The following is a 25713-nucleotide window of genomic DNA, read 5'->3' as shown; positions in this document are numbered from 1 at the left end:
TTGATGAGAGAATCTGTAGCAGTTAGTCCTGGGCTGAATATGTGATTTGAGCAATAATAGCAGTATGCGTATGGATCGGTTGAAGTCGTGTTGTTTTGCACTGCCATGGTCATGAAGAAGTTGGCTTTGTACTGCCATGGTCATGAAGAAGTTGGCTTTGTACTACCATGGTCATGAAGAAGTTGGCTTTGTACTACCATGGTCATGAAGAAGTTGGCTTTGTACTGCCATGGTCATGAAGAAGTTGGCTTTGTACTACCATGGTCATGAAGAAGTTGGCTTTGTACTACCATGGTCATGAAGAAGTTGGCTTTGTACTACCATGGTCATGAAGAAGTTGGCTTTGTACTACCATGGTCAAGAAGAAGTTGGCTTTGTACTACCATGGTCATGAAGAAGTTGGCTTTGTACTGCCATGGTCATGAAGAAGTTGGCTTTGTACTACCATGGTCATAAAGAAGTTGGCTTTGTACTACCATGGTCATGAAGAAGTTGGCTTTGTACTATCATGGTCATGAAGAAGTTGGCTTTTACTACCATGGTCATGAAGAAGTTGGCTTTGTACTGCCATGGTCATGGATATGTTGGTTTTTACTGCCATGGTCATGAAGAAGTTGGTTTTGTATTTTGCACAAAAGGGAAATTGAAGTTATAGATTCATAACAATGATATGCTAAGATTTCAAACCATCTTCTCCCACACTATGCTATCTTCGTTATTTTACAAGTGACCAGTTGGTCCTATTGTTTCGTTTTAAGATTTCTCGAAACGGCCGACACGCACGATCTGTCAATCTAGCTGTATATCAGATCATTTTTTAAAAAGCTCTCTCGATTTGTGCACGATCCTAGCCATTGCATAATTATTGAAAAAAATGATTATCAAGCGGCAGTAAAAAACATTCCACTTAATCTTTGAAATGTAAATTGCTTCTGTAGAATGCCTATAAATTATCCCATGAAATTCTTTTGAGTCAAAATCACGTTAAGTAAAGCCACTATAAGAAAATGGTAATTCCCAGATTACGTGTTAAGATTGTGGCGACACAAAGACTTGGCAATCATCGTCGTGTTTCCTCCGGATAAGACCACTATCGGATCAATTCCAACATGACTGGACTTCACATCAGATCAGCATCAAGTCTACTTGGAAATGCTGCAGCAATTCATTGATCGATGGATGTAGAATGGTATACCTGACGTTAAACTATTAACAGATTCGGTCAGATGTAGCACCATAAAAACGTTTAGATGTCAGCACTCCCAACTCCGTCGCTCTCTAATGGATTGCCCACCCTTCACACCAGTATTTCCTGTCGAGTTCACCCTTACCCATCGTTCTCTTTGCACGATGTTAATTTCATATGAAATCCAAAACTGTCGATATTTCTAAAACGGCTGACGATTGCTCATTTTGAAAACCCCCTTGTCTTTTAATGTCCACAGGCATGTTTTCGTATTTAACTAAATCATGTCCAAACAATTTTTCAAATCTGATAAAAAAACATTTTCCTCGCCCTCTGGGACGCAGGAAGTAATATGTCCAAGTTATCGTAACAAGCTGTCAACAGTAACATTCCCGTCATGTTTTATTCAGGATATTTCTTTCTGTCCCTGGCAAGAAGCAAGATGTGGTTCGTGGCTTATTTCATTTAAAGAAGGTCTCTCTTTAATAATGGATGTTTGCAGGCCATGTCGTCCATTTATTTAGGCGGAAATATCTTTTTGTTGTTGTTTAAGAGACCAAGTTTTAGTTGGAATTCAAGCATATCCAGTCATAGTTCCCTGGTGGGAAGAGAGTTTAAAGAAGGCTGTCCAGGAACGACTGATTTATGGGAATGCTGTAAACGTATTGCAGCTTGTCGAGCCTGATCACATGTGTAGTTATATCTCAAAAAATCCTCAAAATAAGGCTATTTAGATGCAAATTACAACCTTAATAAAGATATCATCAAAACGAACGATTTGTCAGTTTTGTGAGCCAAATTTGAATTTCAGATACCTAAGCTTATTTGACGTATATTCCATGCGGATAGAAACGTTAGTTCATGTGAGACCAGTATGCAGCGAAGTGCAACATTGCTTGCGTGCAATTTGATAATACAAGACGACGCAAAAGCGTGTACGTTACGAGCATGTATCGATCCCATTCCAAATGTGCAAATGCGAGGCAAACTTGACGGCAATAGTTCCAGAAGGAGCACATTCTAGTTTTATGCTTAGCAACAGTCTGTGAAGGATTAATCCTTAAGGACCGAAATAAAGATGAAAAACCACCAATCACGATAATGCACTCTTTGTGTAAATTCATTCCAATTTCTCATCTCGTTAACGCGGATCTCGTTTCAACCAGACCAATGAACATCAGTTTGAAATAATGAAGAAATTATTTTGAAAGCTGGCCAATGTGCGCCGAATTTAACTTTCGTGGTGTCATAAAGCTTTTCGACAAACAGCATTTCGATCTGCTGCGCAGTTGTATGAAGCAGCACTCTGTTACACGGCTTGCTTTCTGGCCATTCCATTCTCCAGTTCGTATCACAGATCCCCACCTCGCCATATGATGCAAGATCGGTCTTTTGAGACAACCTAACATCTGGCATAAGTCACAACTGAACAGCTGGTTCCAAAATGCGATTTTATTCTTAACAGCACCATTAATGCAATGCGAGAGTCATTTCAAATGAGATTGTTGCGTCCCATGTAGATCATATTTCTTTTTATGGGCCAATTTTGTGAAGTGTTTGATTATTACAAATGCAACTCTCTTTTCATTTCATAATATATTACCCACGGCTAGTATATTTGTTTCTTAGCAGAAGACGCCAATCGCAGCACACCTCAGGCCAACTTATCCTCTTGTTTGTGACACAATTAAGATAGCAAATATTGAACTGAAAAGAAAACGACGATAACATTATTGGTATCCTCCTACCTGTAGGCTGTGGCTGTGTCCAATAATCGTAGTAACATTTCCACCCTTCCTCCTTAGTTACCTCATTGGTGAGGAAGTGATATTGCTCATCCTTTAATCCAGAATATTTTTGTTTTAATAAGACTATTTCTTCTTCCGATAATCCATTGAAAACCACGTCTTGTTCTTCATCCTGCTCGTACTGTTCGTAATTCATGTTCATATCCGACATCTTGTACGGAAGCCACGTGTTATCCAAATTTGAATAAGTGTCCTATTTTTACTGAAGTTTCAATCAAAACGTGTCAAACTGTATCCACGTTTAACTTTCTCATAATACATGTATTGACTTGACAACGGCTTGATGTGTAAGCTTACTAAAATAAATTTCGTCATGCAACTGGGCAATTTTGATAATTGCCTATTTAAAAGAAGTTGAAACTGTGCCAGGCTTGATAAATACAGCAGTAAAGAACTAATTTAAGGTCTTTTTCGTTAATAGTTTCTTGACTTAAAACGATTTATTTCAGCCAACAGGTTCCAGCTTTGTCTCGCACTTGAAGCAGTTTCATTCAATTTCAATGCCACATCACCTGAAATGAATAACACACCGATTAGAAATATATTAAGGCATATTATTAAAAAGTAATATTCACATTACAAACTGATAACGGCCTTAAGCTAGAATACTCGATTCATTGCGTTGGTGGGTTAACCTTGTTTATTGATTATGACACTAGCAAATTTCTATCTCGTAAACATAGCGGAGGTACTTGATAAATTATTCATCTTTGACAACTTCAGTAGCTGCATAACCATCTGAGATGCCTTGTGCATTACTTTTACTTTTTAACAGATTTCTGAATGAAAGATTTAATCAGAAAGTTTTTGTAACCAGCGCCACGACGAAGCTGACTCGTGTATGAAGATATTTCTTTTTTTTATCAAATTTTGATTTCCCCGATACCTTTTACCGCTATGTAAAGCAGATTTAAGATTGTCCTGCAAATGAATTTGGCAGGACTCGAGATATTACTGACAGACCTTATACTTTGGCATTCGTTTTCGTTAAAAGATCTGTTTGTTGTTTACAAAAGCCAATATTCAAAGGAATGTGAATCAATTACTTAGCCATTCTTCAAAGAATGCTGAGGAGCAGAGAAAGGCTCAGTTGACGTTTGTGCATCTTTACTCTGACCTAGATCGAAAACCCAGGTAAGGTTGTTTTATGATTCTTAGTTGACACATATACATCTACATTCGTTCCATGAATCGTTTCAGATTCTTAGTTATCATCTAACTAAGATTTGAATCTCAATATTCTTTAAACGATTGAACATGTCGATGTAAACTAAACTGAAAATGATCTCAATTAAAGATAACCTGGGAAGTGTCTGATATGAAAGCCGTAACAATCGCAATGGACCATTATCGATCCATAATCGATCGATACCTTAGCCAGTAGCAGCCCGACGTTAACCGAGTCAAACTTTGGGATGCCAAGTCATCATTATCTAGCCCTGATGTCGATATTAACGTTGGGTTACTTTGATATCCTCCATTGATGTGAGTTGACAAGCCTTGCCATCCCGCTAGGCACCTCAGGCCATGATCGAAGTCATATGTCGGAATCACTTGATCGCAATAAGATAAGGTGTTCGAAGAGGATTTGGTTAAAGCTGACACGCATGCATAAACACCCTAACGGCAACGCTCGTCCACCTTTTTTCAAACGACCGGTCAGCCATGTTTCGAACTCCGTCAGACAGACTACCAGCAGGCCGCAGTGGCGCTACCGTATTCACCAACAGAGCACAGATATGAGTGTCAGTTCATATGTCGTACTAAATTTTTATACGTGGCCATTGCGACCTCTCGCGACTATTGCCACCTCATCAGACCGTTCCTCAATGCACGCATGGTTTCAATACAAGCAAAGCGGGAAATTGTTTTGCATCTTTAACACTCGAAAAATAGCTGCGTGCTCCCATAATCATCTTAGGGTGTCACGTTCATTTCCTGATTATGTATCTTATGAATTCACTTTGCCAGTATTGTAAATTGGCAAATTTTTAAGGCCACTTTGAAACTGAATATGGTACAGATTGCACAAAAGACGCCATTCTGTCAAGCTTGTACGTGAAAAAAAAATCCGCAAAATATGTTCATTTACAACAACGGCTTCATGGCAAAGTGGGTAAGACGGTACGGATCAAGTGGCGAGGGTTCCGAGTTCGAACCAGCTCGAGGAATATTTTTTAATTTTTTTCATTTTGCAGTCAAGTGAGACCAGTCGCAAGGTGTCTATCATGTTTCAAGTGCATTGGGGTGTTTGTGTTTTCTAATTTGGCCGTTAGGGTTTTTATGCATGCATTTCAGCTTTAAGGTTTGATGTTCTAAGGCTCAGTTATAAAGTGTCCTCATCATCAATCGAACTCCATAGGTCCTTACAATCTATATCAAATTGCACTAAATAGCTTGGTTTTATTTAGAGATATACCTATCTCTCTATCTGACAGTATTAAGCAAAGCACATGGATTTGCCGAATCTTTTCTTACAATTGTAGAAAAGATTGTAGACAGGCAAAATATGAATCTAAAACACCTTATTTTTGCCAGAACATTTCGCGAATCAACGAATGAAAGAGTCGCAAAATTTCACAGTATTCCAAGGCCAGCTGATGAACTTCTAAGAACTATGAGCCACTCAACAACAAACTCGGCAAGCGTCCTTTCTTTGGAAACCCTGACTCTTAAAGCTTACCCAGGTGAATATCGATCAGTGGCCCTCAGTGTCACGTTGTATCAGGGCAAACATCAGAGCATCCCTTAGATTAAGATCAACCCGGTGATGGGAAAACCGCAGCTTGGTAGTAATGATTGAAGTTGATCACCTGGGACTGATAAGACAAAGGGGTTTGAGGTTCGAATAATGGGACATAATTCATGAAATCCGAGAGATAAACATGAACTTCACTGGCTTCCAATTCACTGCTTACCAATCAAGTAAAGAAGATACAAAGATTTTAGGATTTCAGTTTCAGCTTGCTGTTTGCCCTTTTTTATTTTTTACAAGTGCTTGCCCAGTTTAAGTCAAAAGCTGCCTGAGCCAGATGTAATAAAATGATTAAATATTCAGCATGAGTTTGATCACGTTGAGATATTTCAAGAATAAAAATAGTTAAACATGTGCATTTATTGCAATCAAGACAGAATCTAGCTGACCCTCGAGGATAGGTACATCACAAGTTACTTTTTTACATACATATATATATTACATAAAGATTTTTTGCCACCACTCACTCTTCTTTCGCATTAATGTTTAATGATATTGAGGAAAATAGTTTTCGAAAGAATAGACACATCGACGAAAAAATATTATTACATCCGAAAGCACATTATATTTTACATTTAGATAATGGAAAACGTGACATCTGGTACCATAACCAGAACAGCCGGCGCAGTCAATACACTTATTTTTTCATTCCTATTTTTCGAGAAAAAAACGAAGTAAATTAGATATCAGACATCAGTGCTAACAGTTTTCTGGAATCTGGTTGGAATAAGTTTGTTTCATGTTCTGGGGTTCATGCAAAATGCAAGCAGAAGAAATTATTGTAGTTTTTTTTAGCATCTTTATTTTGTGACTCGCAAAATGTTCTAAACAAGTAATATCAAAGGCTGCATGGGGAAGTGTTAACATGTCAGCAAGTCTTTGAAGCCACATTTCATTTAGTAATCGTGTCTCAGAAATAAAGTTAATGAATAAACCACCAAGCCATTTAGGCCAAAGGGGGTACTGAACTACATGCTGTAATTAGTAAATTGCGACGAAAGTACCAATTATCATCCTTTGAATTGGGGACAGCATCAAAATCAAGTCAGAATCAAAGGATTGATGGTTTATTCAGTTACAGCCACATATATGACGAGAAGATTGGGGTATGAGTGCACATTTGACCATCAACCATACAACGACAATGGAAAGCATGCTTTATTTCTTGTTGTGCATTACAAGATTTAACAAAAATATCAATGTTTTTTACAAGAAAAATGGTATGAACCACGAGGACAACTACAACTGCTGCACTTACGTGTTGAATATAAGAATAAGTATTTCCGATAAATAAACTGAACGAATGTGATAGTGTTCAGTCCAACCATCCGGTAATCCACTGAGTCAGACTAGAAATGTTTCTTCTGATATTATGATAAACTTGGAAGTACCAAAACACTTGTGGCATGTATTGATTAGAACAGAACTTGTTATTACAAAAGTAGTCACTTTATTCCTAGCTTAAATGCAAGTTCTCAGCTATCCTATGAAACATAAATCAACAACCAGGGATACGCACATCGTTTAAAGCAAGGCATAACTCCTATTATATAGCTTAGTCCTGGTCGAGTGGTCCCGAATATGCAGCCGGTGAGACAGTTATGAGTTAACAGCTATTAGTATCCCGTAAACAGCAGTGAGTGATAACAGACAAAAAGCGAAACTATGAATGTGCACACCTATCCGGAATGTATCATTATTTAATCCAATGCAACTCGGACTGAACTCTTGGCCGAAAAACCACCGGCTTCAGTTAATAAAAGCAGTTCCTGGAATAGGACACCCTCGCTATTACTCTATTCCGTTATACGCTGAAGCGTCGACTGCAACAGCCGTTACTAATCTCCCAGGGTGAGCGAGCGCCGTATTGTGATAACGCCAGTAGCGTCATTGGACGGCTAGGAAGGCAACTATCATGATGTTGACATGATGCAGGAAGGGAAATAACAATTTCCAGCCTGATTCGTTCCCCATTTCCGGTATAGCTGAGACCTACTGGTTATTATGACTCTGAAGACAATAATATTTAAGTGCATTTGTTGTAGTTTGAAACATTTGAAAACTCGGATTGTAACTGCTGACAGCTTTCAACACAAATCAACAATGCAGTACTGCACATGAAATAAAAACCTGGTCAAATTGGGTATTGATTTAATTGTTCTGTTTATGGATCAAGCTTTATGGGTAGTGTTGAGCGTCTTATCAATATGGCAAGTAGAGCACATTCATATTCCATCAGTGATCTCTATTGAAAATGTATTTCCTGGTGTCGGCCATTCTGAATAATCGATAGTTGCATACAATGCAACTGGTGAGGACTGAAAATTAATGGAACTGATCAGATTGAGGTGTTTGACCTCCTGGTTATTATTAATAATGCGCCATCGATACTCGTATTTAAATCAGCAACCACTACAGACGAACTGTCAAAGAATTTCTGTGCCACGAACATGACATAGCGACAAAAATGACTTTCTCTGTTGAATTTCTTGTAGGCGAAAACATGGAATGCTTATAACTGCGAACAATGCAACAGAGCAGTGCATTAGCTAGCTGCTTTCAGAGATGGACGAATACTGTAGCACAGCTGTGCAGTAGCAACACAAATATGATATGAAATAATGTATGGTTTCAAAATGTATTCACTCTCAGGTTACTACACAGTTTTACCGGGTACTGCACTAACGCAATTATGTTTCAACGACCACGCAGCACAAAACGACATGTCACAGCATGACAATGTTAAAGTTACGTTTTTCACAGACACTTGCGAGCTTTCTCCTATTTCCAGGTACATGGCCATGCCGTGGATGAGATGTCAGCTCTAACACCCACGAAGCTATTCAAGATCTACACGGAACCCCTACCGTGTCTACTGCTGCAGTTCAAGTGTTCAGCATCAAGATTTTATAAAATTTCTGAAAATATAACGTGATATAAAAATCAACCAATTTTGAAGAAGCCATACTTGAATTTTGCAATCTGCCGTGTGCAAACCTGAGCCTGCGCTTCATTGCGACTTCAAACGAGAGATAATGAATTAGAATTTCTCGCGAACACATGTGGGCTTTCCTATGGTCACTATTTCCGACATGATAATCGGATAAGACAATGTCAGTAGGGACGTGTTCAGGGCATTTGCGCCAGAGCTTGTGAGAGGGATACCAACTTGAGATTCCCAAGCAGGATACGATTGTCAGAACCTAATTGCAACCTAATCTGCAACCTTAACTATGGCTTCAAATATGCAACTGCAGTCTTGTTGTAAGATAGAACAGGAGTAATATGCAACTGCAGTCTTGTTGTAAGATAGAACAGGAGTAATATACAACTGCAGTCTTGTTGTAAGATAGAACAGGAGTAATATGCAACTGCAGTCTTGTTGTAAGGTAGAACAGGAGTAATAACTATGATGTCGTCCCGTCCATAGAAATCGCATCTGTCTTAGCAGACAATAGCCATACGGCGCAGCATGGCCAATGTCACTTAAGCATTAATAACAGAATGGGAGAGGAGGAGACTGATAAGGACAGCGATACGTGATAAACTTTCAGGAATCAATACAATAGATCACCGGTCACCAGTAGATGATGAAATGGATATCAACACATGGTGCTCGCTCCGGTCATAAATCAGCATATTTTCAACTGGACGTGGTGAGAAACTGAAATTATGTTCGATCCGTTTTGTCATGTTTGTGCTTTATGCGTTTTTTTGTTCATCATTCCACAAAAATAATTCAATTTTCAGTGAGCATTGTCAGATAGCTCGTTGGTGCGTTAAGCTATTACGATATGAACTGTCATTTTGGGAGTTTGATTAACAGTTTTTAGATATTTTCATTGCACTGTTTACATATCTAACTTCACACAAAAGAGGATTTCAATCCAATCCGTTGAGATTGATCGCTAACTTTGTTTGGTTATCAACAATCGCCAGAGAGAGACCAGAAAGAAGCTAAATATCTCTTTTTAAGAACGCCTGTTCATCAAGAGCATTTAAATTATTAATCAACAGGACAGAATGAATATTAGTTGACAAACGATTGGCCGTACCCTGTTCTGACAGCAGCAGATGTTCACTTTGCTGGTACTGTTGTCAAATGTGATATCTCGTGCAGTTTGGCTTCTTCCCAAAGACTTTTACCGAACAAGGTGAATGAATTTGAATTGCAGTCACGAACAATTTTTTGAGTCATTATAGAAAGTTGGAAATGCTTCCTGATAGGTTGTTTCTTTCCCCAACTACGTTTCTACTGGGTCCACTCAATATCTTGCCTTTATTGGAATTACAAGTTACAAAACAGGTTTACCTCAAAGTTGTTGTCTGCAGGGTATATTTGATAAGACATGTGACCATGATTTGTTATGATAGAGCGTGTTGTGGGATATTCTTCTTACGCTTTCGTACATATACCAGCGGAACACGTGTCCTATTTTAAGGTGAGTTTCTCTCAAGAAATGAGTGAACAATGCTAAGAATATTGTGGGTAAAAAATACGGCATAGCGTTACATAGTCACCAAACTAAATATGATTACTGCGAATAAAGTATGGCTTCATCCTGGTGTTGTTAGGCTGTGGTAATCAAGAAGCAGTTTAACATTAGATATCAATCTATTTTGTGGTTGATACTACCCCAACATTCCTAAGGTTTAGATAATTTCCAATAGTTCAACTAATGATCATAGTGGTTGTTGGTGCAGTGCCTCATAGGCTGGACGGGTATTTTCAGAACCTATGATTATAGTACCACAATAGCGTAGTGGGGAATAGATTTCCTTCACCAATAGATCCACCCGATTATTTGTAACCAGCTAAATTGAGGGGTGGAATGGGTGCATTACACCCCTCTACTCCAACATTCGTTCGCGAAAAAATCTGGGCGAGTCTACTTTGGTCTGTTGCCTGTATACTTATCAGATTTGGCACCGTGAATTCGGCCGACCTATTGAACGATGCGTAGCAATGTATTGGCTTCTCTTCTTAGTTTTTAATAAGTGGATAAGGGTTACCATCTCAACCGAAAGACGTTAATTTGGGCCTGAACAGGCAACGGAAATGTATCGGCTTTTCAACGAGAAACTATATCGAAAATAGATAAGACGTTAACTCTTTGACACCGGATGTAAAATATCAATATGGGGACACCTAAAATACCATTTCGGTCTCGGGGTATATCGAATTATTGTAACCTTTTGGAAAATATCATCGGCAAAGCTACAATTTCGTCTCGAAGTCGATTTGTTAATCTTCTAAACATTTCTCGTCGGGCTAACGAAAATGTTCGGGCACTTTCAGCTGTGCTCTACAAGAACGCATTTTACAGTGACCCAAAATGACTCGATAATAGTTTTGAAAGCAAATCTTCTTGAAGCCAGTTTGATAACAGAAAACGTGTCAGTCTCTAAGAATGAACAATCTACAGCTGCACCTTCGCCTTCCATCAACACCTGTATCATCAGATCCACCCCGACGACACAGTCGAATCACTTCCTCCTGCGTTAAAGACAACGAACTTCGTCAATCCCGAAGTGAGATATAATAGCTCCCCGTGAGATTAGTCTTCATCGACCTTCCGCAAAAAAGTTAAGTTTTTGCCTCCGCTGAGGTCGAGCACTCGTTGAAGAAACATCAAACGCACCGGTTTTATTCAATTCACCTTTAAATGTTTTGAAACAGACTTTCTGAAATGCCATATGAAATACAAAGTACCTAATAATAGATGTATAGTATCTTTTCTATTCACAACGGTACGCCTAGGGATAACGGTTCAGAACACCAATGCAAACACTCACAAACGTTTCTATCTTTAGATGCCAATTTTCCTAGCTGGCTAGGCCGATTACGACCACTTTGACGTGTATTGTTTAATACTCGCTCAGGGGTGGTTTTGGCGTAAGAGGATAGAAAATGTTCTTCACAGCCAAAATCGACATGATACTGTACATGAACTTGGGAAATTACTTCTACTTTTACAGGCATATTCTGAGCTAACATCAAGTCACCAATATTGTTATCATCCAGGTTAGGCAATACATATCGTACTCATAATGTATGTATTTTGCGTGTATTTTTGTCTGGAGTTTGTGTGTCATCGGATTGGAGTTTGATCAATCGCTCGCTGATTCAGTGAATATCTGTGATATTTTCAAATACCCACATCGTGTATTGCCCGTGTTCTTCAAGAGAATATCTTTCGATCTGCTTGCCGACTGTGATCAGTGATGTTTTTCAATTACTCAATCACATCTAGATCTCCTCTCACCATAAGATGGGTGATATCTTTAATAAATCAAATCCAACTTAGCGGCTTGCTGACACCGTTGACGATGCTTTAGAGAGTCGACGAAGATCACGTTCTACAAAAATTTCCTATTAATTTCTATGCAGCGCAGAAACCTTATAACCGAAACCTCCATGCCAATCACAGCATAAGAAGACGCGGAAGAGGATGAGTTCACTTCCATGCGTTACATGAAGAACGAACAAGTCATTTCCAAAGAGCGGGTTACATACGATTCGTGATGTCACTTTTTAACATCATGTCGCGTTTAAAAGCCCAAGTCAGATTACTCGTGAATCATGACAAGTGACAACGTGAATCCTATGTAACCCCAGCTCGACTTTGTTTCAGTAATACATGTATTTAGAAATCACATAAGAAGCCAACTTGTATTAAATTCTCGTCTGATAAGGCGAAGAAAAGGACAATTAACACGGAGCAAAGACGTATAAGCAGCCAGAAAAAATGTGGTTGCAATTGATGTTGTTGATGGGGGGATTCTTAAACGTACTAAAACATGACCTCATGAAATGGAGAACCAATCAGAGAATATTCTGAACGGAGCCGTCGAATCGAGTTCTTTTTGGGGGGTTTTAATGACGTCAGCACGTTATTCTCGAGAAAGAATTGAACGACATACGGCTGACGCGACCTTATTTGCGGCAAATTTCAGGCGTAGCTCGAAGGAAAGTTCAAACTTTGCCATCACAAGCAATTAGGTAAACGTATCATACATGAGAAAATAGGATAAAAAGTACCAAGTTGTCCCTCCTGGCGAACAGTTGTCACAAACAATCCGATAGCTTATCCGCCGCCGAGGTGAAACGTATCTTGAAGGGGAGTAGGATTGACAGCTAACCAGAGGGGGAGAAAAATCCCCAGATAAATGAGCCTAACGATATGAAACTTACTTAGCTAAGGGGAACAATTACCCTGAGGATTGCTGGGGAATAATATGGGTAGCACCCCCTAACCTCACAGGTTAAAAAACTAAGGCCGACCGTGTATTGTTATACCTTGAGACTGTGTAGTGTGTAAATCGAACTTTTTGAGATCCCCACGTTCGGAGACCGAAGGACAAGAGACGAAGGCTGTGATATGGCAAATGGCAAAGGCAAATGGCAATGACATGATAACAATTGAACAATCAAAGTGGCAAGATCTGAACCGATTCCTGACTAAAACAATGGCATAGTCTGTTAACACCAATGGAGCATTCTCATATATTTTATCCCAAAACCGCTCAATCAAAATGGGGCAGAGACTTGATATTGACGTTTATTGTCTTCAAGAGGAAATTGTTCTCAAAACTGATATGGGCCTAAAATATCAATAATATCCTACCTAAAACATTCTCTGAGCCTTCTGTTAAATTAGGCCTGCCTTAAGAAAAAAGAAAGAACATAATGCAGATATTTTGAGAAATCTAGGCCTTTAGAGCAATGATATTGAACTACAACAAATTCCTCTTGCAAGCAAATAACATGTCAATAAGGCGCATCCGTGCATCATTTTGAGTAATTAAGTGTGGCACAAAAATGCAATGTAGAAACACTTTTTTGCTGTGACCGAGACAACTACCCAGACAAATAACTCCATTGCTGTTGCAACTCGTGTTGTGAAATAGATCAGTTGTTATCACGTCACAACCATCACCAAACAGCAAATTAATTGCCACATTGAAAACGGAACAAGAAATAGCAATATTCTGGATCAGCGAGTACATACAAATTAGTGCTATTGATTTCAGCCCAATCGGGAATAAGCACATTTTTGCAAAGGTTCACTTGAAACAAAGAGTAACAGTGTTTGATTGAATTTTTTAACCCAACAGCATAAATTACAACAAGAAAATGGTAAATTCCGTTGGGAACTGATGTTCCCTGATCAGGATCCTTGGCTTCTGGCCTGGAATAGAAAGGGAAGTTACATTGAAATATACAATTTAAGAAATGAAAGTGAGAATTTTTCATGACGTTTTTTGGTTTGTTTTATCTTCTTTCATAGCATATCATGTATTATATGTCTATACATATGTTTATGTCTGTAACAGCCTCATTGGCACTAATAAGATGAATGAATTGAATTGAATTGAATCGTCAGACAATGGTGGGCAACCTGCCTCGGGTTTATCCCAATATCAGTCACATGATGAGGGACCTAAAGCCTCATTTCATCAACTGTAGTCAGCTTATCGAGTTTTATCTCATTTACCTCAACTTTGTTCCACAAATCTGGCATCCTGAATATTTATCTCCAACTCATGCGAGATGGGCAACTGGGAGCCAAGTCCTGCTCTTACGATCCACCAGGAAATTTGTCCCCAAACTGATAATTTCCCTCGCAGAAGTGGCCTCTGTCGTGTAGGCTCGATTCATGGGACGGAACCGCGAAACCACACGAGATAGAGCAACTATTCACCTGAAAAAATGGAGACAATTAGAAAGCTGATTCAGTCAACAATGGGCGATTTGTTGATCAGGAGTTCAAATCGCCCATTGTTTCATAAACGAGAGCTGGACAGACAGTTCCAGCTACACTTTGCAGATTTCCTTCTTCCAATGCATCCATCGCGTTTTGTCCCTACCACACTTGCATAGTTATATCATCATAAATTTACTTTAAGGTCACGTGCAGGTCTTTTTGGTAACTGCTGGGGTGAAACTTGATACTGCTGGACAGACTTACATGCCCACAAAACGCAGTGTCACTGCTGGACTGATTTACAAGTCCACAAAATGCAGAATCGGACATGGACATCATTACCCCAGCAAGAACCCAATGTAACCCCACAAAATAGGGCCGTTTATAATGTTTAAGACATGTTTATACAATAACAATACTGAAGCTATTGCCTGCAGTGACCTTGCTGATGTTTTTTTTGTGGGAGGGGCCAGGGACCGTGACTATTGATAAAGTCTTCACGATATTGTATTCGTCAACAATGGGGCACAGACTTTCAGATATTTTCGTGACTGACCTATATTACCAGTACAGTCCAATACATATTTCTTTTTTTCGTGACTGACCTCTATTACCAGTACAGTCCATTGTACATTTCATTCTTTGTGACTGACCTCTATTACCAGTACAGTCCAATACATATTTCATTATTCGTGACTGACCTCTATTACCAGTACAGTCCAATGTATTTTTTATTTTTCGTGACTGACCTATATTACCAGTACAGTCCAAAGATACTATTTAGTCTGTATATTATTCTAGGACTGGGGTTGGGACGGGGAAATTCTCCAGTGACAAACCTTTTGATTGTCATTCTGGTAAAGAAAAACACGTCCAAAGAGGAAATTTATTCTCATAACCTCTTTACAATGCTCGAAAACAAATTAAAAAATGTATGACTGTACCTGTGGATCTAAATATATATATCATATTTGAAATCCTCGGGGAAATTAAACCAACTTGAAGACAAAAAGGGTTCCATGCCCTGGGTTTCCATGTACCGCGAACGATGCTAACGATAGGATTTAGCTGACAGCATTTGGCCACATGAACCCCTCCAGTCCAAAGACGCGGGGGTCGTCAGATCAATTTGAAACCGCCATGGACATCACTTCTTCCCCCTCACAAGTCGGTCGCGATGACCTCCATGTGCAAACCATATTGGCTGTGGATGCCCTGGTAACCCATGTCGCCTAACCAGACATAGCGCGCTGCCTGACTAGAAGTTACCGCCTCTGAGACCCAGGGTTGAGACACTGGGGTCTGCCCCTAGCTGACAGGTGGCTGGAGATCCATATCATAGAGCATACCAACCGTACATAACCGGCTGGACTGGTACACCCTATCAGGCTCAGACTCCCCAACGGAGTCTATTGAGCGCAGCCGCAGCGCCAGTTAATATGGATGGATTTACGTCGTCAAATTTCTGTCGACCTGATGAGCATTCGTTCACGGCACACAGAGTTTATCGGGGTTGGGGGCGAAGAGACAAGACCAGGAACTCCTATGGGGTCGCGGGCGCAATGCAACCCGAGGAACGAGATGCACCCAAAGCACAAACTCGAAAATAACTGGCTCATCCTTCGCCATAGGTGTCAAGTATGTACCACTTATACAGACAGGCGTCATTAACGTTGGGTTACACCTCACAAGGAGTATTAATGCCAAGCAGTTTTCAAGACCTCATATTTAGCAAAAAGGTGTGACAATAATGACAATATATCAGATCCAATACCAGTCCCTTGACCAAACCCAACCATTTCTTGAAAGTTCAAGGGTGCGTCGGGGCTTCTGAAAGAAAAAGTATTGGCATGACAGCTACGGTCGATAGATCGAAGCGATAGAATGGCTAACTCGCCATCTGAAAAGGGTGAGCAGGCGTGTTGCGTGTAACTATAACACGCAACAAGGTCACATATCCATCCATGGCCTGCAAGTGTCGCCAACCCAACACTTTTCTCAACTAGAGCTATACATGTAGGTTTTTTTTCACGATCACTGAGTAGGGTGTCGGAGCAATTTGAAGCTGTATTTTCAATCTTAATTTCACATTATTTCTCCCACTTTTTTCGGGAGTGAGAGAAAACCAATTGATTTGGTCGAGGTCAATCCGGAGCAACTGCAGAATACCCGGTGTGACAGCGGATATAGTCCCCCTGGAGTCATAGTCCGGTAGCATTGTATTTGACCAATTAAGCAGCATGATCTATTGTACCGCTAACCCTAACCAAAACATTTAGCAATGCGGGCTATTGTTACACGGACTATCAGCCCTAGGACTACTACCCCCGCCACACCGGGACAGTCTGTGCTAAATGATAGGAATGTGTACATAATGTACAGAGGGACAGAGTGTACATAATGTACAGAGCTACTACTATCCCGGCCATTCTGTAGTTAGGCCCTTCTTTCTACTGAGAAAAATGACTCACCATGATGGTGTCGACATCGTATTTTGTGATAAACCGGTTTGGCAGCGGTGGTTGAGCAGCATTACGTGTGCTAGACAGGACAACATTTCTGGTATCTGCAAGGAATGAAAATGACAATATAAGATTGTACACAGTATCAAACAATAGTCGCAAAACTTGTAGAGAAAAAGTTGTGGAGAAATCAGGCTGAGCTTACCAATGTTGAACCAGCGCTTCAACCATGGAACATGTGCCTTGCTGGCGTCGACACAACTGAACGCTTGTATTGCCAAAACCGGTCTGTCATACCAGCAGCACAGCCAGAGTCAATGCCACTAATTGAGTACGTTACGTCAGATAAATGACCAAACCAAACATCTATTCAAATTGTGATTTTCAATCAATGACCCATTCACGAAAAGTTGACGGGTCAAATAAACCTCACCGGTCAAATAATGAGCTCACGGACGGATGAACACGAGTCGGACAGAAAGTGACATAACTTCGCTGAAACTTGACATTTACGGTATTTTTAAACGAGTCTACGTGACACAATTTTTAGCCAGCACGTATAATTTACACAATGCAATATTTTTTCAATTCAAGTTTAATTTTGCACACATGTCGTCAGAGCGATTGAAAGTGGTCAGTTTTGGGCGTGCTCAGATGAAGTAGCAAGCATAGATTAATCTGTGCTTGTCAGTGGCAAGAGCCATATGGTATACACATGGTCATGTATACATTGCAATCAATTTGGGAGTGATTGATTGCTTATATAAAATGGGAGAATTTGAACTTAAATGAATTCAACAACATCCAGCAATTCACAACGTTAGACATGTTCAACTCAATAGCAACACATTGTTTATCATGGAAGATTTCAATACACAACAGCATTTCCGCTGCTTCATGGCTGCGTGCGGTGCTTTCGCAATACGCCACGGCACTAAATCAAAGGATTGGTATAAAAAGAAATTGGTGTGATGTTGGAGGAGGGAGAAATTTACTACTGAAAATTCCCTGCGGCTGTGAATTGCTGATGATGTCAGACAATTTATTGGCATGTTGCACAGCATGTCGAGGGAGAAATGAATTTGGTGCTGCAGTTGATGAAGTGTCAGGTTTGCAGAAAAATTTTCAGGATTTCAGGGACATTCCGCAGTTTGAAGATACCAAATAAAGCAGAAATGGACTATTTTAGTGACTTTCGTGCTGGTTATAAAGTCAGTTAGACACGGAAAACCACCCTTAAAGTGTGAAAAGTTTACCCTTGGATTTATCTGACACTGTATTTAGCGAGTTATAAAAGGCGTCAGAGCCATTCATCTAGTCTGTAGTTGTTTAACATTGTAAGGTTTAACGTTGTCAATTGTAATGTGTCATCCTAAACAACTAAGGTAATTACTAAAGAGTGGGCTACATATATTCTCGATGTTACTTTCACTGACTTGTTATGTCAGTCTTGTCAAGTTTTCTAGCCTAAGTCAACTAACGAGCATGCTGTGACAAGTGACATGTGAAACCTGAACTGTGACAATCACAACGTGAATCCGATGTAAGCCTTGCCTTTGGGCTTGAATTCACTCCAATCGGTTGAATGTTTTAACTGCACAAGACATTTTAATTACGATGGAGAGATCTATTTCCGTCTGAACACTTTCCCTGATAGAGTACAGTAAATCTAGCCAGTTATCTAAAAACAAATCACAAAAATCGCTGTGTATTTTTTCTGCTGAATTATGAAGCCAGCGAGATTATCAAACGATGTACCTGAAAGCTTTGCATCAATTTAGTAAATTTATAGCCCCCGGAGATGGCAATATTTATGGGGATACGCAGATCTATTTGGTAATAGAAACTCAAACTTTAAAAATGTGTCATTAGCAGACCCCAAACCAGTAATTCCATGATAATAGTTGTCCCGATATTAGGGAATAAGAGAGATTTTCAAGCAGTTTTATTCACTCAGACGGCTGTGACATAGAATGCATTTGTTGGCGTATCAACAATTGTAAAGGCGAAGTCATCTCACCGAGTCAACTCTCGTCAGTAAGCACTATAGAAAAACATCGAAAATTGCGTGACCTCGTTGTTAGCAAAGCACCACAAAAACACATACGGCAATGCACTGCAACACCTTTCTATGATTTTACCATCTTCCATTCCTACATATCATTGCTACTTTTTACAATCAGTCCTACAACTAGACCTCTTCATTAGCGAAATTTAAACAGAATACCGACAACTAGACAATCCTAACATGAAGTGGAGATGTGAAAACACCAGGACTAAAAACGTTCGTCCCTGATTGCTCAGATGTTCTCAAGTTTTTATGCCATTCAGCCTTTTCTTGTTTACTTGCGTCTTTCTTCGGTATGTTCCAGGTAAAAGACGAAAGGTTTCTTCCCTAGCCTCGTGATGTTAGTTGTGGAGGAACGTGTCTTGGGTACTGAATGGTACTAATTGTGGCAATCTTTGCTGACTTCGATAAAATTACACTCTACGTTAAGCTGTGTTTACATATTGTTCACGTATAACCTTAAAACAAGCCATTTCCTTCATGCGGGGTTCATATGATTCATGATGTCACTTCTCCTCCTGTCCTTTCTTGTCATGTTTTCAAGCCAAAGTCAATAAACGAACATGCTTTTAACAAGTGAATGTGAGCCGTGGACCATGACAACACACTACGTGAATACAATGTAAACTTGGTGTAAAATTTTGAAATGTCGTTATGTTCACTCCTGAGATATTGACGGTATAATGGTCTCTTTAGAACTCAAAACATTGACCTGTTATCATGCATTTGGGGCGGTCACCATTTCCAACAGTACAATATAGACTGCTTCACAAGCATTACGATTTCGATTGAACTTTTTGCCAAGCATGTCGTGATTACTGTACGCTTCAGAAATTCTACACCTCTTGATGTAAACCTTGCTACCATTAGCTGGTCTCATTTTATGTCACGGAGAAAACATCAAGAAGTAATTGTTAAAAAGCCATGCATTTTGTTCGATGGGATTGTTGCTTTAAAGATAGAGATTTCGTGACGCTCAAAAATGTTCATCGATTTATCGTGAAAAGAAAATAGCTATTCGTGATTAGCGTCAGGAAAAGCTACCAAGAAGGATTTATCGAGATGGGTTGTTTTGAACAACCGCGTTTAAATCCTTTCGCGGGATAAGCTTTTGCCATTCCCAGTACACAGATAGATGACCATGTGACCATGATTTCTACACAGAGGCCATAGACAGTCGTTTGAAGGATGTTGATTTATATGTTGCTGTACAATTAGTTGGAATTTATTCAAGATTTATGAAATATCTCATTCACTACTACCTTCTGAGAGAGCCTACATGAATGCATCATCATCAAGTATATTTTTACTGACAATGATGGATCGAAATTGCATTGAACGGAAACCAATTAAAATGATTAATTATTCTGAGATAATGAAATGGCAGCAATAAACTTGAAATAGTTGCCAAACTTTGACAATTTCACTGAATCGATTTCTACTTTGAGTATTGCGGTATGACCTCCTCAATCTTGTGTTGTGATGAAATGTTACTTCGTACCGGGTCTCTCAATAAGATCTGCGGTGGATTTCATATTGGAAAACTTAAATGCTTGATGCAAGAAGATATACCGTGTTGTCGCTATTCAGCAGATTGAGGTGGATCGGTCAGACATTGGCTTATTACACCGATTCAATAACGTCAACAAAGAGTAGTGCTTTGCTATTCAAACAATCAAAATCAGTTTTCCGAGATGGTTTGCTATTTAAAACGAAAGTACGCATGTTCGGACTGCCAAATCTAGCTACCACGGCTGGCTGCTATGCCAACGGTACATTATTTGTTAACAAGAAATGGGAAGCCACATTTTCGTGGGCGGAGATCGTTAAAAAAAGCTTTTCCAGATCGTGTACAGCTGTACCGATTGCGATAATCGCTTGTACATTTCCTCTTAGCCACACTCGCAATTTATATGTTGACCGTTTTATGGCACCTACTTGGTATTTTAAGAGAATTTACAACATTTGTATGCAGTGTTGCTAAGACGTTTGTCTGTGGCACAGGTAGGTTTTTATAGCCCAGTGGCAATTTGAACGACTGTGTTGTCTTCTAAGCTCTTGGCCCTCAACGACGACCGTGATATCAGGATAACAGAAACCGTGTTGGTGGTGTCTCCTCACCCACTTGCTTTGCTATGTTTATCATGTTTATATCAGCCGAGGGCTGTGTGGCTGTGACAATTAGCTTATTCAATTAACGGCGTTAGATCCCGCGTGGTCAATTAATGAATTCGCTCCGATGGCTGAAAGAAGAGGGATCGTGATAAACAATATATCTCGTTCAAGGTCGGTGGGAAAGTAAAAATCCAGGTACTTTTGGGAGGCTGTTAAACTTACAAGCGTCATTACATGTATAGTACTGTGGATAGTAGAGGTATCTATCGGCGGCTTCGCATCTGCCTCCTGTCTGTTAGTGAATATTCCTATAATGCATACGAGTCATCCTTCCTTCGGATGTAGTTTGAGTGATTTGAGAACATCAGAAAAGCAAGCGATCCTGTAACATGAATATTGTCCACGAAAAGACACGATCACATGGCCGGCACGTGAAAATCATGTGACCAAGCTGGAGAGCAGCAAAATCACTCATCGAAAATGTACTAATCTCTTCTATAATTAGAGCATTACAACAGTGAGGTACGAAGTCACCGGACCAAAAATCTCCCATCAGCCTGTCAGGCTCAATTACAGCATGCACCGCGGCCATAATACCCCCATCAAGGTGTACCACGGCCATAAGTCCCAAATCCATCTGGAGTCTTACACGTCAACAAAACTAATTGGTAGGTCCACGGAACTGACAGAGCATGTAGACGGAGATGAACATGCAGGGGCTGCCGGTTGCTTTTTAGATGAATAAAGAAACCACGGGATTGGTGCTGTCGCAAGGACAGAATACAGCACCTTCATCGAGGGTCTACCATCCTGCAGGCACCTGAACGGAAATCGTGTCGGTGGTAGGCATTGTTCACCATTTGGTTTTGCCTCTTAATTCGATTCGAATCCCCACAGACGCACAGTGGGGATACGTTTGCATTTCTTAGCTTTGTTTTCGAACAATTCTCTTAAATGCATGCGCAGTAGGCGGGGAAATAGAGGCAACTTCTAAATGAAAATGCAAAAATAGTCCAGAAAACATAATGTTGTAAGCAAATGACGTTATTTGCACTCAAAGTTCGCACCCTTTATCGTTCCCGTAAGCTCAGTTCCTCGCAAGATGTTTCCAAGGAGGACCGATCGAGGGGATAGCACCCTCAGCACTGCTCTATAGCACCTTTGTTCTATGAGTGTTGTTTCCCTTGCAAGGTTGGGAAGTCCCATGACGTGAAGCAACTAATGAAATGCAGAAATGAATATGTCCTTGGAAATAGAGTTCTGTGTGTTGGCATGCATGTGAGATCAGTGCAATTATTGTCGATGGGCTTCCGAAGCGCTTAAACACGTTCTATAATATCTTATAATAAACTCTTTCGGTTTAAGTAATTGGTGCTATTGGTTCTCTCACATAAGAGAATGGCTACAGACTAAGAAAGGCACGGTGAACTCCTCAAATTGTCAAAATCCATTTGCGATAATGGGAGGAACTAAGCTGCTGAAAATGACACCAATGGAAATATCGGCACGAAGAGATAATAAGCCAAAGATGCATGTACTACGTCAATGAGTTCATTGTAGTGTCAGTTGGAGCAAGCGAAAGCCTTGGTGTAATGACATTTTCGACATGTGCTGTGATGAGACCCTTGAATATATGCTTTGTCGTCAAATCTGCCGCGATTTGAGACGGAATTAAATTCTAGACGTTGCATTTGTGGTGCGGTCTGTAATAAAATGAAGACAACTTCAAGCATGCAGCCTGTCCGGTTTATCCTAAAACGCCGTTGATGCAAATACGGAGCTTTTTACCTCCAAATTGGCTTTACGTAATTCTGAGTGACGTGGTCGTAGCTTAGTTGTTCTCTTAAAAACACTTGGAGGGATTTGCTTGTCAAACGAGCGACAGAACCAATCAGCGAGATCAACCGCAAAAGACACAAACGAAGCCTTTCATGGGGACCATATATAATCGACACATTGGTGATAATGAACATGATATATAGTTGCATATTGCTCCTTCTTCCTCTGCTTCAACGTCCGACAGTGATTTAGCGACTCTGATGACGAACCAGTACATAGGAGTTCTTATTCGTGCGCATGCGTAACCGGATAAAAGTTTTGGTGTTCTCGTCGTCAAAGGAGTTTCCAATTTTGGCTCATTTTACTTGATATCTAAGTTGTACTGACCTATTTTACTTTCAGTATCTGTGAATAGCTAAGAAGAAGTGGAAAAACATATGAAAATCTCACAACTGCTTTGGTTTAACAAGTACAATGTTATTTATTCTCATTCATGTTTTATACAATTTTAAATGAAGCAAATATTCTAGTCTTGTTAATAACCCAGGAACATAATTAACTGGTTTGAATGAGTATGGTAGAGTGAGACTGTCCTTTTCCTCGTCCACGTACTTCGTATGAAGCGCCCTATCTCCGAGTTTCAACGTTTCTTTCATGATATTGTCGACAAACTCCCTGTGTACGAAGGGGAATATGTTTTCAAGGGCCTCGCAGGTCACCTCTACGGAGGGCATATCTCTCCCTGGTCTGTGACTCCCTTCTCCCGTCGCGCATTTCACAGGATCACTCGAATGAAAAATTTTGACAAGTAACTTCATGGGCCGTCTTGGCGAATTGACCAAAAAACCTTCGAATGGACGTTTATGGAGCGGAAAGACGTCACTTTTCTGCAGGTGGATGTTCTTCATGAATCTAAGGTTGTCCAAGATTGCATCGTCGTCCTCCTCGAAGAACAAAATGTCTATGAACGGCCATTTATGATAAGATTTTGGAACTTTTAGACTTGACCTGTTCGAATAAAACTTGACGATAGGAATGCCGTCTTCTCCCATGTAATACGGGTTCATCGACTTAATCTTACTCAGCAGCGCGTCCTTTTGAGATAAATTGACAATGATGTCAATATCGTCATCCCATGGAACAAAACCATGGTGACGCCAGGAGCCAATCAGAGTCCCGTAATGGATGAACCAGACTAACTCCAACTCGTCTGCTATCTCTATGAATGTTTTCAACAAGTCTAAAAACACATCTCGGTACACCCGATTTCCCTTTTCCAACATTTTTAGTGAATTAATGTTCCTGTCGAGGCGTTCCGGTGTGATCAGCCATCCCAATATTAGGGTTGCGAAGATAAACAGGAACACCCGGGTGAGCCATCTAGCGCGAAAACCTGAAATGAATAAAGAACCTGAGAATCAGGCACCGACGACATACGATAGTCAGTAGTATCGATCCGTAGATCGGTTTGTCCTTACCTATGGTTTGTCCACTAGTCTTATGCCGCTAGAATCATAGCCCTTTATCTAGCGACAATCACGTGGAAAGACGGCGATTTTAAGCAGGCATGGGAAGGATATGTTGGAGCCACATGAACTTGCACCCCACTAGACAATAATTCAGCTTTTTCACAGTGATCGCATGTGCAGAGCCCCCCCCCCCCCCCCCCCCCCCCCCCCCCCCCCGTTTGACCAGAAATCCAGGCCAGAAAAACTACCAATCACACCTTATCACAAATCAGTCGCCGACCAAATCACAATTATGGTAGATGCCTAGCTTTCAGGCGCTGCACCCAAGGCTGTTTTTTCAAGACCCTCGCCTCGTCACATCAAGCAACTGTCAAGGGGGACCACGATCAAGAGCTAGATTATCAGGGGCAGAAAAAGATAGCTTCGTTGACACACAATCCCATGTCATCATAAAGACGATGAATGTTTTCAAGAACGTTAAGAGACCTACCTCTCATGTTGATCTCTGCACTACAGTAACTGCACATTGAGCGTTCATTCACGAACACATCATTGAACCGGAGTGTATTGTACAGTTCAACACAGCAGATATAGATGTCCATGAGTATTCATAAAATCTATTCAGCATGCAGGTACGGCGCCCTGGATTCTTTATTGGTATCAGTCACGCGTGTAGTACACATTTATGTACATTAGTTTGATATTTTGTTCTGAGATGTCGCAACTCTATTATTGGCGTCCGGTTTTAAATAGCCTATTAAGAATATTCCATCTCGGGCCGGCAGCTCAATCAGGTAAGATACCGACCGGACCAAAAATCTCCCATCAGCCTGTCAGGCTCGATTACAGCATGCACCGCGGCCATAATACCCCCATCAAGGTGTACCACGGCATAAGTCCCAAATCCATCTGGAGTCTTACACGTCAACAAAACTAATTGGTAGGTCCACGGAACTGACAGAGCATGTAGACGGAGATGAACATGCAGGGGCTGCCGGTTGCTTTTTAGATGAATAAAGAAACCACGGGATTGGTGCTGTCGCAAGGACAGAATACAGCACCTTCATCGAGAGTCTACCATCCTGCAGGCACCTGAACGGAAATCTGGTAGGCATTGTTCACCATTTGGTTTTGCCTCTTAATTCCGATTCGAATCCCCACAGACGCACAGTGGGGATACGTTTGCATTTCTTAGCTTTGTTTTCGAACAATTCTCTTAAATGCATGCGCAGTAGGCGGGGAAATAGAGGCAACTTCTAAACGAAAACGCAAAAATAGTCCAGAAAACATAATGTTGTAAGAAAATAACGTTATTTGCACTCAAAGTTCGCACCCTTTATCGTTCCCGTAAGCTCAGTTCCTC

The 25713-nt window shown here is 40.4% G+C and overlaps 2 protein-coding genes and 1 long non-coding RNA gene across 7 annotated transcripts in view; all 3 read right to left on the bottom strand.

Moving 5' to 3' along the window:
• The window catches only part of LOC135500681 (corticotropin-releasing factor receptor 2-like), a 64880-nt gene extending 57186 nt beyond the window's left edge, over nt 1–7694 (bottom strand). For 2 of the 5 annotated variants that reach the window (XR_010449500.1, XM_064792290.1), the window contains exons 1-2: nt 7008–7694; nt 2935–3506 (exon numbers count right to left, since the gene is read on the bottom strand). Coding sequence is in view for 2 of the 5 variants with exons in the window: in XM_064792290.1 (XP_064648360.1) it covers nt 2935–3145 (211 nt within the window). In the remaining 3 variants the exon portion in view is untranslated. Of the gene's footprint in view, nt 1–2934; nt 3507–5677; nt 5699–7007 lie in introns of those variants that run through there. The other 3 variants (XR_010449502.1, XM_064792291.1, XR_010449501.1) reach the window with 2 other exon arrangements.
• Nucleotides 7695–13044: 5350 nt separating this feature from the next.
• Nucleotides 13045–25713, bottom strand: part of LOC135500308 (uncharacterized) — a 43665-nt gene continuing 30996 nt past the window's right edge. The window contains exons 2-4 of the long non-coding RNA XR_010449415.1: nt 16929–17023; nt 14248–16287; nt 13045–13941 (exon numbers count right to left, since the gene is read on the bottom strand). This is a non-coding gene — a long non-coding RNA (uncharacterized LOC135500308). The remainder of the gene's footprint in view (nt 13942–14247; nt 16288–16928; nt 17024–25713) is intronic.
• Nucleotides 23296–24960, bottom strand: LOC135500652 (uncharacterized). The gene is made up of 2 exons (XM_064792234.1): nt 24841–24960; nt 23296–24274 (listed from the first exon to the last, which is right to left on the bottom strand). The coding sequence occupies exons 1-2, from the start codon at nt 24950–24952 to the stop codon at nt 23373–23375; spliced, it is 1014 nt and encodes a 337-aa protein (XP_064648304.1). The 5' UTR covers nt 24953–24960; the 3' UTR covers nt 23296–23372.

This window comes from Lineus longissimus, chromosome 16 (assembly GCF_910592395.1).
Source record: "Lineus longissimus chromosome 16, tnLinLong1.2, whole genome shotgun sequence".
Taxonomy (NCBI): Eukaryota; Metazoa; Nemertea; class Pilidiophora; order Heteronemertea; family Lineidae; genus Lineus; species Lineus longissimus.
Note: the sequence above shows the minus strand (reverse complement) of the source record. Positions and strands in the feature narration are given on the sequence as shown.